General features: G+C 42.7%; 1 protein-coding gene across 1 annotated transcript in view; it reads left to right on the top strand.

Moving 5' to 3' along the window:
- The first annotated feature begins 5,044 nt into the window (after positions 1 to 5,044).
- LOC115226194 (tyrosine aminotransferase-like) overlaps positions 5,045 to 14,324 on the top strand; it is a 44,675-nt gene continuing 35,395 nt past the window's right edge. The window contains exon 1 of the mRNA XM_029797204.2: positions 5,045 to 5,213. Within this exon, the coding sequence (XP_029653064.1) occupies positions 5,078 to 5,213 (136 nt within the window). The 5' untranslated portion in view covers positions 5,045 to 5,077. The remainder of the gene's footprint in view (positions 5,214 to 14,324) is intronic.

A 14,324-nucleotide genomic window follows, 5' to 3' on the forward strand; every position in this document is an offset into this window, starting at 1 on the left:
TTCAAATGCATGCATATACTCACACACACACACCTGCATGCACATACACTGTCACACACACACACACACACACACACACGCACTCACACACACACACTCACAAACACACACACACATTCAAATGCATGCATATACTCTCACACACACACACCTGCATGCACATACACTGTCACACACACACACACACACACACACACACACACGCACTCACACACACACACTCACAAACACACACACACATTCAAATGCATGCATATACTCTCACACACACACACCTGCATGCACTGTCACACACATACACACACACACTCACACACACACACTCCCAAACACGCACGTACACATATCCTATAGACACACTCTCACAGCATGTATGTTACAATAACCAATCCGACCAAAAAATCGTCTGCTAGAAATAACAGCCAAATCTCCATCAACTTACAACCTACCATCTTTATTTTATCGACCCCGAAAGGATGAAAGGTAAACTCGACCTCAGCAGAATTTGAACCCAGAACATAAATCGGAAGAAATCCTGCAAAGCATTTTGTCCTGCGTTTTAATGAATCTGCTAGCTTACAGCCTTTACAATAATAATAATAATAATAATAATAGGGTTACTCGATCTGAAGAAAATTCTAACTGGGCCCCACCTGCAAGGTCATGTGCTGTTTATCTTGATATGAGATCACCATGTTGTGCACATATGGTTGTGATGCATGTGCCTGGTGTACCCTTATCAGACGGGTAGTCATGATGGGTATACTGGGCTTCGTATATTTTACCCCAGTGTCACTTTGATGGCATGCTCTGCTCGCTCACTCAATAATAATAATAATAATAAATAATAATTGGTATAAAAGGTGGGCTACAGCAAATATTCTGCTCAATACCACAGATTTGCTTGTCAGTTGTTTGACCTTAACCAGTTGAGCAGGTCCCTTTGTGGCTGATGATATGTGCATCTCTGATCACGAGCAGGATTTGTCGGGGAGCATCATAGCCATGTGTTGAGAGGAATTCTTTGGAATTTGGATAATTCACCTCCAAAAACATGGGTATTTCATTCAACATCCTTAAACAACCCTTATTCAGGGACCATGGCTTCTGATCTTAACTGATTGGAAGTGTTATCATGTACATTGTTTTGTCTTGGTATAAAAGATTGGCTACAGCAAATATTCTGCTCAATACTACAGATTTGCTTGTCAGTTGTTTGACCTTAACCAGTTGAGCATGTCCCTTAGTGGCTGACGGTATGTGCATCTCTGATCATGAGCAGAAGTAGTGGGAGAGCATCATAGCCATGTGTTGAGAGGAATTCTTAGAGGTTTGGATAATTCACCTCTGGAAACATGTGTGTTTCGTTCAACATCCTTAAACAATCCTTATTCAGGGACCTTTTGTGCGGGATGGGCCACTCAACCTGAAGAAAATTCTAACTGGGCCCCACCTGCAAGGTCATGTGCTGTTTATCTTGATATGAGATCACCATGTCGCGCACATATGGTTGTGATGCATGTGCCTGATGTACCTTTATCAGACGGGTAGTCATGATGGGTATATTGGGCTTCGTATATTTTACCCCAGTGTTACTTTGATGTCATACATTGCTTTCTCACACAATAACAACAACAACAAAAATAATAATAATAATCACATGATCACGTGACCATCAGATGTAGTTACACATCGCTGGTCACAATGCGTTCGCATTGTTTTAGCCTTCGAACGACGCCACCCCGCAGGCTATGCGAGCAGGCCAACAGAAGAAAGAGTGGTGAAAAAGTACAGCAGGGATCACCACCCCCTGCCGGAGCCTCGTGTAGCTTTTATGTGTTTTAGCTCAATAAACACTCACAACGCCCGGTCTGGGAATCGAAACCGCGATCCTACGACCGCGAGTCCGCTGCCCTAACCACTGGGCCATTGTGCCTCAACAATAATAATAATAATCCTTTCTATTATAGGCACAAATCCTGAGTCAATTATATCGACCCCAGTGTTTCACTGGTACTTAATTTATCAACCCCTTAATGATGGAAGGCAAAGTCAACTTCAGTGAAATTTGAACTCAGAACATAAAGAAAGATGAAATGCTGCTAAGTATTTCATCCAGCAGGCTAATGATTCTGTCTGCTCGTTATTCTTTTCTTTTTATTCTTTTACTTGTTTCAGTCATTTGACTGCGGCCATGCTGGAGTACCGCCTTTAGTCGAGCAAATCGACCCCAGGCCTTATTACTCTTTTACTTGTTTCAGTCATTTGACTGTGGCCATGCTGGAGGACCGCCTTTAGTCAAGCAACTCGACCCCGGGACTTATTCTTTTTGTAAGCCCAGTACTTATTCTATCGGTCTCTTTTGCCGAACCGCTAAGTGACGGGGACGTAAACACACCAGCATCGGTTGTCAAGCAATGCTAGGGGGACAAACACAGACACACAAACATACACACACACACTTATATAAATATATATATACATATATACGACAGGCTTCTTTCAGTTTCCGTCTACCTAATCCACTCACAAGGCATTGGTCGGCCCGGGGCTATAGCAGAAGACACTTGCCCAAGATGCCACGCAGTGGGACTGAACCCGGAACCATGTGGTTGGTTTGCAAGCTACTTACCACTCAGCCACTCCTGCGCCTATGTATATATACATATATACGACAGGCTTCTTTCAGTTTCCGTCTACCAAATCCACTCACAAGGCATTGGTCGGCCCGGGGCTATAGTAGAAGACACTTGCCCAAGATGCCACGCAGTGGGACTGAACCGGGTTAGCAAGCTACTTACCACACAGCCACTCCTGCGCCTATTACCTTTAATTAATTGATAATCATGTAAATTAAAACCAGGAATGTGTTTATTAGTGTCGTAATGAACCTCCTGAGGTGCAACATGACTTGCATAAAACTGGTGCAAAACAGCAGCTGCTCTTGATATTGCTGGTGGAGGATGTTAAACTTGTAAGGACTGACTGTTGCATTACGCTAAGTGCTGCTGTATGACCCAGCTTGTGATGCTGACATGAATGAAACAGAGCATCACGGTCACTGTTGAGTGCTCCTTACATGATACAGGTACAGGTATGACAGAAACAAGTGTCTTCCTAAGATGATAAATTAAGGTCTAATTTGCATGTAACCTGCTAGACATAGCAGCTAGACAGTGCCTCTAAAGCATGCTTTAGCTTCATGTAAAAGAAGGATACATTATAGTGTTAGAGACACAGTGTATGAAAAACTGGAAGTGATGGTCATAGCTGGGACCTCTCTTATTATACATAGGTCGCATGGCGGTGAGCTGGCAGAATCGTTAGCACGCCGGGTCGAAATGCTTTGCGGTATTTCGTCTGCCGTTACGCTCTGAGTTCAAATTCCGCCGAGGTCGACTTTGCCTTTCATCCTTTTGGGGTTAATAAATAAAGTACCAGTTTCGCACTGGGGTCGATGTAATCGGCTTAATCCGTTTGTCTGTCCTTGTTTGTCCCCTCTATGTTTAGCCCCTTGTGGGTAGTAAAGAAATATATACATAGGTCGCATAGGTCAGTGCTTGCTCAGGGCTAAACAACTTAGACTTCAAAAATAACATATCTCTCTCCATCTCTCTCTCTTTTTCTCTCCCAAATTCTCTCTCCATCTCTCTCTCCCTCTCTCTCTCTTTTTCTCTCCCAAACTCTCTCTCCATCTCTCTCTCTTTTCTCTCCCAAACTCTCTCTCCATCTCTCTCTCCATCTCTCTCTCTTTCTCTCTCCCAAATTCTCTCTCCATCTCTCTCTCCCTCTCTCTCTCTTTTTCTCTCCCAAACTCTCTCTCCATCTCTCTCTCCCTCTCTCTCTCTTTTTCTCTCCCAAACTCTCTCTCCATCTCTCTCTCCATCTCTCTCTCTTTTTCTCTCCCAAACTCTCTCTCCATGTCGTCATCAGTCACGAGGAATTAAGATTATATTTTGTTGCTTGCCAAAACATTGCATCCTTTTACAACCTCCATGCTTCCTGAAATTCGCCAACACTACACCCAATATCCACCCCTCCATGCGCATGCACACACATGTATATCATGACTCATACACTGTTCACTTCCCTGACTTTTGTACAAAATTCTATGTACCGTACGTGTATACACCTTTGATGCGACGTAGTGCACCTGAGCACAAAACAAGATTTCATTATTATTATTTTTATTTTTGTCTCAATCGCCGTCTCTCTATCCATCTCTCTATTCCTCTATCTCTTTTTTTCTTTCTCTCCCTCTATCTCTGTCTCTTTCACTTGTTTCAGCCATTTGACTGTGGCCTATGCTGGAGCACCGCTTTTAGTCAAGCAAATCGACCTCAGGACTTATTCCTTCTAAGCCTAGTACTTATTCTCTTATTCTATCTGTCTGTTTTGCTGAACCGCTAAGTTATGGGGACATAAACACACCAACACCGGTTGTCAGGTGATTTGGGGAGACAAACACAAACACACAAACATATACGCACACACATACATACATATATATATATATATATATAATTATATATAATATATATATATATATATATATATATATATAATATATATATATATATATATATATATACACATATATACACACACATATATACGATGGGCTTCTTTCAATTTCCGTCTACCAGATGCACTTACAAGGCTTTAGTTGGCCTGAGGTTATAGCAGAAGACACTTGCCCAAGGTGCCATGCAGTGGGACTGAACCTAGAACCACGTGGTTGGTAAGCAAGCTACTTACCACACAGCCACTCCTACCATATTTTTGTCTCTCTCTCTATCTCTTTATCTTTCCCCATTTCTCTCCCCTTTTCCCTATCTCTTTCTATCTCTCTTTCCACTTTTCTATCCCTCTCTGTCTCTCTCTTCATCTCTTTCTCTATCCATTGCTCTCTCCCTCCCTCTGCCTCTCTCCATTTCTCTGTCTCCATCTGTTTTCTTACTTTGTCTTTCTCTCCCCCTCTCTCTCTCTATCCCTAAAGTGTCCCCTAAACATGCATCCTTCCAGATCTGACTACGTCACTTTTTCTCTCCATTCTCCAGAACAATCGGAAGACATCATGAACGGCAACAGTGGATCCTGGGTGGCACCAGCCTCTGACTTTGCCCACAAATCAATCAACCCAATACGACGCCTGGTCGATACTATGAAACTGGTGCCCAACAAGGACAAAGATAAGATTGTACTGACCATTGGTAAGTGTTGTTACTGTTGTTGTTGTTACTGTTGTTCTTTCTCCTTCCTCTTCTTCTTCTTCTTCTTCTTCTTCCGCTTCTTCTTCTTCTTCTCCGTTTTCCTACTTCTCTTCTTCTTCCTTATTCTCCCTCCTTTCTCCTCTCCTCATCCTCCTTCCTTCTTCTTCTTCTTCGTTTCTCCTCCTCCTTCTTTCCTCCTAATTTTCTTCCGCTTCTTCTTTCGCTCTTCTTCCGCTTCTTCTTCCGCTTCTTTCTTCCGCTTCCTTCGTTTCTTCTTCCCCTCTTCTCTTATTCTTCTTCTTCTTCTTCCTTTCTTCTCTCTTCTCTTCTCCTCCTTCTCCTTCTCCTCCCCTCCTTTCCTTCTTCTTCTTCTTCCAGCCAGGACTCACACGATTAGCCACAAAGATAATCATTTTAATTCGAGCCTACTCTAAGCTACTAAGAGTGTGTGGCAACTTGAAGATCCACCCACCACACGCACAATAGACGGGCGCGAAAGCTACGTTGTTATCCTCATTCCATAAACGGTGGCTTTTTAACGGGTGGAGAGCTGAACCATCCTGGGGTACAGAGGATTCGTAATCTAGACTAGGGTCTGAAAGTTCACCACACCATAGTGGGTTACGCCATGGTTCCTCTGGTTTGTGGCAGAAGTAGGAAGAAAGAGTGAGAGAAAGTTGTGGTGAAAGAGTACAGTGAGGTTCACCACCACCACCACCCCGCCGGCGCCTCGTGGAGCTTGGGTGTTTTTTGCTCAATAAACACTCACAGTCCTCAGTCTGGGAATTGAAACTGCATTCTTACGACCGCGAGTCCTCTGCCCAAACCTCTGGGCCATTGCACCTCCACACTGCTGTTGTTGTTGTTGTTGTTGTTTAGATCGAGTTCACTCCTGATTAACCCTCTAACATTTTAAGAATGACATGGTCGGGTAGGTGTGAGAAACAGGATCTGGCCAGTTTGAACATAAAATAGTTCCAATGTTTGGGCTTGATATAACTGATATGGCTGGTATGACAGGTTACTCTGTCAAACGTAAAGCTTATTTATTGTTTTGAATTAATCATGTATTAATTATCTCACATTTTTGAGATTTCAATGATGGAATTGTTTATTTTTAGAATGGCATTGTAAGGTAGGTGTGAGAGGCAGGATCTGACCAGTTTATCATCATCATCATCATCATCATCATTTAATTCCGTTGTCCATGTTGGCATAGGTTGGGCTGTTTGACCAGGGCTGGTAAACTGAGGGGCTGCACCAGACTCCAGTCTGATTTGGCATGGTGTCTACAGCTTGATGCCTTTCCTAATGCCAACCACTCCGAGAGTGTAATGGGTGCCTTTACATGCCACAAGTATTGATCACTTTGCATCTGTAACGCCCAGTGCTCGAATGGTGCTTGTTACGTGCCACCAGCAATGGTGCCTTTTTTGTGACACCGGTATCAGCCACATTGCCTCTGTGAGGCCCAACACTCAAATGTTGCTTTTTACATACTATGGACACAGGTGCCTATATATTTCTAGAATGACATTGTAGGATAGGTATGAGAGGCTGGACCTGGCCAGTTTGACCATAAAACAAGTAGAATATTTAGGCCAGAGATGGTTGGTTTAAATGCTACAGGTTTCAACCATTTGTATTCCGCTTAGTCTTTCAGATGTAATACTTTTTTTTTTTACTTGTTTCAGTCATTTGACTGCGGCCATGCTGGAGCACCGCCTTTAGTCGAGCAACTTGACCCCGGGACTTATTCTTTGTAAGCCCAGTACTTATTCTATCGGTCTCTTTTGCCGAACCACTAAGTGACAGGGACATAAACACACCAGCATTGGTTGTCAAGCAATGCTAGGGGGGACAAACACAGACACGCAAACACACACACATACACATACATATACATATATATATACATATATACGACGGGCTTCTTTCAGTTTCCGTCTACCAAATCCACTCACAAGGCTTTGGTCGTCCAAAGGCCATAGTAGGCCATAGTAGAAGACACTTGCCCAAGGTGCCACGCAGTGGGACTGAACCCGGAACCATGTGGTTGGTAAACAAGTTACTTACCACACAGCCACTCCTGCGACCTATTTATTCATTGTTCTAAATTAATCATGCATTATCTTGTAACTGAGATTTCAATGATAGGATTGTTTATTTTTAGAATGGCATTGTAGGGAAGGTATGAGAGGCTGGATCTGGTCAGTTTGAACATAAGATATGTAGAATATTTGGAGCAGTTATGGCCAGTTTAAAACCTTGGCGGAATTTGAACTCAGAACGTAACGGCAGATGAAATACCTATTTCTTTATTACCCACAAGGGGCTAAACACAGAGAGGACAAATAAGGACAGACAAAGAGATTAAGTCGATTATATCGATCCCAGTGCGTAGCTGGTACTTATTTAATTGACCCCGAAAGGATGAAAGGCAAAGTCGACATCAGCGGAATTTGAACTCAGAACGTAGCAGCAGACAAAATACCGCTTAGCATTTCATCCGGCGTGCTAATGTTTCTGCCATCTCGCCACTTTAACTATGAAATGGGAGAATGACCAACAAAATTGGGCTTTGTGGGCATTAAGGAGAGGGATCAGGTTAAGAATTTAGTTTGTGAAAGGGTGTAATATGATATTTATGATCAATAACCCGGGTGAAATAGGAATCAGCTATACCCCGGTTCTTTGATAGGCTAGGGGTGGGGTGTAGGGGATATTTTATTATACTAGACTTAGAAAAGTAGGTAGCTGGGAGAGGACCAAAGATAAAATAAGGATAAAGAAAAGTAAAAAGTAAAAAGTGAAGAAATATATATATATATTAACTGAAAGAAGCCCGATGCAAAGATGACCTTATTGTACCTGCGCACTTCATCTGTGAAATTTTATCTAGTGACATCTGATAACTTTCTCACACACACACATAAATGCATCCACATGATTACATAGACACACACACATGCATATATATATATATATACATATGTACACAAACATATCTATTTATATTTATACCAGTCAAACCTTCCCTCTGTCCCACCGCCTCCTTCCCAGTAATGTTGTTTACATTGTGCTCCTGTGTGACCTGTACATCGAGGAACACAGACAAAGCGGTTTGACAAATGGGCATCAATAAATTCTAGAAATACACAAAAATATCATCATCTTTATCCCACCCATCCCAACAAAAAAATATCCATTATATAATATCCACAAAAATAAAGCAAAAAACATACTTAAAAATGGACAAACTAAAAAACGAAAATAATTAGAGTGGCTGTGTGGTAAGTAGCTTGCTAACCAACCACATGGTTCCGGGTTCAGTCCCACTGCGTGGCATCTTGGGCAAGTGTCTTCTACTATAGCCCCGGGCCGACCAATGCCTTGTGAGTGGATTTGGTAGACGGAAACTGAAAGAAGCCGTCGTATATTATATATATATATATATATATATATATATATATATATATATTGTGTGTGTAGGTGTGTATGTGTGTATGTCCCCCTAGCATTGCTTGACAACCGATGCTGGTGTGTTTACGTCCCCGTCACTTAGCGGTTCGGCAAAAGAGACCGATAGAATAAGTACTGGGCTTACAAAGAATAAGTCTCGGGGTCGATTTGCTCAACTGAAGGTGGTGCTCCAGCATGGCCGCAGTCAAAATGACTGAAACAAGTAAAGGAGTAAAAGAGTAAAGTAGGTTTAATATACTCTTTTATAAATAACTTAATTGCATCTGACAAAGACTGAGGCAAACCCATTAACCCCACCTTATTAGGCCCTTTACATAACTGAAAATATCTTAAACCTTTTCGCTCCAATAACGTAAAAAAAGCAACCGCCAATAATGCAGAAATACATGCAACCCTATACACCCTCTAATATGTTTGTTGTGGTTCACTAAAAAAAACCCTTGAAAGTGGTGCCCTAGCATGGCCTCAGTCCATTGACTGAAACTAGCCAGAAATGTTGACACACTACGGCAGAAATTGTATTAACCTCAATAGACGCCATTGATTGGTTGAAATTGCCGAAATGCACGAAATTAAAAAACTAATAGCTTACAAACTACAGAATTTTCTCAAGAAAGCCAACAGAAAAAGATGTTTTATAAACACATTCTACCAGTATACGAAGTTTAAAAGTGTTTAATTACAAAGAAATTATTTTAAAAATCTGCCGGTCAAAGCAAAAAGATCCAAAGAACAAAAGAGTAACACACACACACACACACACACACACACATATATATATATATACTCATACTAGATGCTGAGGTCTCTTTTTTGAGACTCCAGGTAGCCATATACTCCCTCTCCTCTCAGTCATGGTCAGGCCATTGCTAACTAAACCGGCTTCCCTCTTGGGTCAGCTTGCTGGATCTTGGAGGAGGGTGTGAGGGCACCCATCAGAACTAAAAACAAGATCTGTTCAAACAAAAGCACAGGAGCACTGTCCTTGTCCCTCACCACACCAAACTAAGACCCCAACGGTGGATCCAGCAGAGGAAGCTAGATTTCCAAACTCAACAATTGATCCTAGCAGGAGAGGGCAATGCTAGATGAACTGGCTTGAAAGGCAGAACTCTAATGATATTGGGGCTAGTGCCATTCTGTCGCAACCCATCTTTGGGACCTCACATGTCACTCTAGGTAGTGCCACTGCAGAAGGATATTGGCAGAAGTGTGTGGGGACCCTTTTAGCAAGGAGATCTTCACCATAAACAAATTCACACCATTGGCTGTTTTTTTTTTTGTTCCAACTTTTCTTTTGCACCCCTTTTTTTTTAATCCTTTTTAGAAAAGCCCAACAGCAATGGGGTAAGGATGGTTGGAGCAGGCTTAGTGAAACTAGAAGCTATTAGTCCGGACCTGCATGTTGACAGCAAATGCAAAATAGTCGCCTTCCTGAGACCTGGTAACAATCCAGGGACTCGGTCCTACATCTGAGACTCGACAGGCCTATTTGGGAACACCACTGCTTACCCTGAATGGGGAAGGCCCTAGATATATCCATACAAATAAACATATAAACACATACTTACACATATATATATGTGTGCACACACACACACACACTGGTGGATACCCACATGTACATACATAAACACATACACACATACATACATATGTGCGTGAGAAGACCCGGCAGGACAAGTGAGACCATAACCCATGGCCTTCTACATGGGATGGAGCCAGCCTACGTATGCATACCTTCCCTTCTTGGGACACAAAACTCTACTTATGAAGACCTGTTGAGGCAAGTGAGGATCAGAATCGAAATCGATCAATGGAAATTGCAGATGAGTTACCAGTGCCGGTGGCATGTAAGAGAACCATCCGTTCATGACCGTTGCCAGCGCCGCCCCGACTGGCCTCGTGCTGGTGGCACGTAAAAAGCACCATCCATTCGTGGCCGTTTGCCAGCTCTGTCTGGCACCTGTGCGGGTGGCACGTAAAAAGCACCATCCGTTCGTGGCCGTTTGCCAGCTCTGTCGGGCACCTGTGCGGGTGGCACGTAAAAAGCACCATCCGTTCGTGGCCGTTTGCCAGCTCTGTCTGGCACCTGTGCGGGGGGTGGTGGCACGTAAAAAGCACCATCCGTTCGTGGCGTTTGCCAGCTCTGTCTGGCACCTGTGCGGGTGGCACGTAAAAAGCACCATCGTTCGTGGCGCGTTGCCAGCCTCTGTCTGGCACCTTGCGGTGACGTAAAAAAGCACCATCCGTTCGTGGCCGTTTGCCAGCTCTGTCTGGCACCTGTGCGGGTGGCACGTAAAAAGCACCCACTACACTCACGGAGTGGTTTGCGTTAGGAAGGGCATCCAGCCGTAGAAACACTGCCAGATCTGACTGGGCCTGATGAAGCCTTCTGGCTTCACAGACCCCAGTTGAACCGTCCAACCCATGCTAGCATGGAAAGCGAACGCTAAACGATGATGATGATGATGACGATGATGATATACACATATACACTTAAACATAAATATTCACATACATGCACACTGGAACATCCGTAAACACATACACATTACAGACACACATATACATGCACACATATACATATGTATGTATATACATAATCATATACATAGATACATACTTCGACATATAAACACATATACACACATAAACATATATATACATATACACACCTAGACATGCGCAAATAGACACACACACATACATAAATGCATACACATATACGCATACAAAACATACATACTCACACATATACATTTAAGCACATACACGCATAAACACAGACACTGGTATGCATACACACACACGTGCGTGCACACACACACACACACATGCATATACACACACCACACTGTCCCACATATGTTTCAGCATACAGCCAACTTTATCAATAACAAACTTGTTTATATAATTATCACAGTATGTGTGGTGGTGGTGGTGGTGGTGGTGGTAGTGGTGGGGAGTGGATTAGATGGGAGGGGCGTGTGGCGGGGTAACAGTTGTTGATATTTTCGTTGTTGTTGTAAAGCTCCCATGACCATCCCCCCCGACAATTCTTATTTCTTTATTGCCCACCAGGGGGCTAAACATAGAGGGGACAAACAAGGACAAACAAGGGGATTTAAGTCGATTACATCGACCCCAGTGCGTAACTGGTACTTAATTTATCGACCCCGAAAGGATGAAAGGCAAAGTCGACCTCGGCGGAATTTGAACTCAGAACGTAAAGACAGATGAAATACCTCTTTCTTTACTACCCGCAAGGGGCTAAACACAGAGGGCACAAACAAGGACAGACAAACGGATTAAGTCGATTACATCGACCCCAGTGCGTAACTGGTACTTAATTTATCGACCCTGAAGGAATGAAAAGCAAAGTCGACCTCGGCGGAATTTGAACTCATAACGTAAAGACAGATGAAATACCTATTTCTTTACTACCCACAAGGGGCTAAACACAGAGAGAGGACAAACAAGGACAGACAAACGGATTAAGTCGATTACATCGACCCCAGTGCGTAACTGGTACTTAATTTATCGACCCCGAAAGAATGAAAGGCAAAGTCGACCTTGGCGGAATTTGAACTCAGAACGTAACGGCAGGCGAAATACGGCTACGCATTTTGCCCGGCGTGCTAACGTTTCTGCCAGCTCGCCGCCTTCTGTGCATAATTGATGCCCGTCAGAGCAACTTCACCAAAGCACTTCACACAAGAATCTATGTTGTATGGTATTTGATATACCTGTACTTTGTCTAGATCACACAAATACATGTCACTTGCCAATCCGAGTTACCTTTCTTAGCTCATTTCATGGCTGTGTGGTAAGAAACTTACTTCCCAACCACATGGTTCCAGACAAGGCGGCGCTGGCATCGGCCACGTTCGGATGGTGCTTTTTACATGCCACCAGCACCGGTATCACAACTATAGACATAAATAATATAATGTAATACATGTGTGTGTATAGGCGTAGGAGTCGCTGTGTGGTAAGTAGCATGCTAACCAACCACATGGTTCTGGGTTCAGTCCCACTGCGTGGCATCTTGGGCAAGTGTCTTCTGCTATAGCCCCGGGCCGACCAATGCCTTGTAAGTGGATTTGGTAGACGGAAACTGAAAAGAAACCTGTCGTATATATGTATATATATATATGTGTGTGTGTTTGTGTGTCTGTGGTTGTCCCCCTAGCATTGCTTGACAACCGATGCTGGTGTGTTTACGTCCCCGTCACTTAGCGGTTCGGCAAAAGAGACCGATAGAATAAGTACTGGGCTTACAAAGAATAAGTCCCGGGGTCGATTTGCTCTACTAAAGGCGGTGCTCTAGCATGGCCGCAGTCAAATGACTGAAACAAGTAAAAAGAGATAAAAAGAGTAAAAAAGATATACATTCAAAATGTGACCGCGTGTGTACCATTGTCGATATTTTTCCCTCTGTCTTCCCTTCTCTGGATCTTTCCTTCTCTTATGTTTCCAACGAAGAGCTCCGCTCAAAACGTTAAACCCTCCTTCTTCCCATCCTTCCTGAGCATCCAATAATACTATATTTATTCCATGTCCTCGCATTGTTGTGTTTTCTCTTTGTGTTTTCATGTTTGGATTAACTATATATATATATATATATATATATATATGGGTATAGGATGTCACCAATGGTGCAAATAACATATACATGAGAGTTAGATACAAGAAGTGGACAGTATTTAAAGGGCAAAAATGAATGAAATACATAAACAATGAGAAAAAATGGAAAACAGGACCAGTTAACACAGAAAAAGGACCCTTCGTCAGTTGTCAGCTGTCTATCTTCTCCTCATTTTGAGCATTCAAATGACAATTTGAGTCTTCAAAGACAATTGCTCCCATAAATACTAAAATAAAATTTAGGATTTATGGAGGGTCAAAGTTGAGAACAAAAACATAACAGTAGGGACATACAAGGATGCCAAATTAAAATATACATGGAGGGTCGTTAGACAGGAATGAAAGGAGAATAGTGAATGTTGGGAAAAGCATTTTTTTGAAAAGAGAAAAAATAGAAGAGAGGGAGAGAGTAAAAACGTCCAGTTGTTCAGACTTCTGAGCAGGAAAAGAAATATGGTCATGTGAGGAAAAGAAAGATGGACAATGGTCACATGTGAGCAACGAGAGAGAAAGGGAGAGAGGGGAAAGAGAGAGAGAGAGACAGATAGAAAAAGGTGAAGGAAGGAGGGGGAGAAAGGGAGTTAGAAAAGGATGGAGGAAGAAGGAAGCGAAGATGAGAAGAAGAAAATAGTACAGAGGCGCACAAAAAATGGGTGCACTTCATATGTATGTGTGTGTGTATATATATATATATATATATCTGTGTGTATGTCTGTGTGTTCTTTTATTCTTTTATTTGTTTCAGTCATTTGACTGCGACCATGCTGGAGCACCACCTTTTGTTGAGCAAATCGACTCCCAGGACTTATTGTTTGTAAGCCTAGTACTTATTTTCTTGGTCTCTTCTGCCAAACCACTAAGTTATGGGGACATAAACACACCAGCGTTGGTTGTCAAGCGATGATAGGGAGACAAACACAGACACATACTTACATACACACACACATACACACACACACACACACACATATATATATA

The sequence above is a fragment of the Octopus sinensis genome, linkage group LG29 (genome assembly GCF_006345805.1).
Source record: "Octopus sinensis linkage group LG29, ASM634580v1, whole genome shotgun sequence".
Lineage (NCBI taxonomy): Eukaryota > Metazoa > Mollusca > Cephalopoda > Octopoda > Octopodidae > Octopus > Octopus sinensis.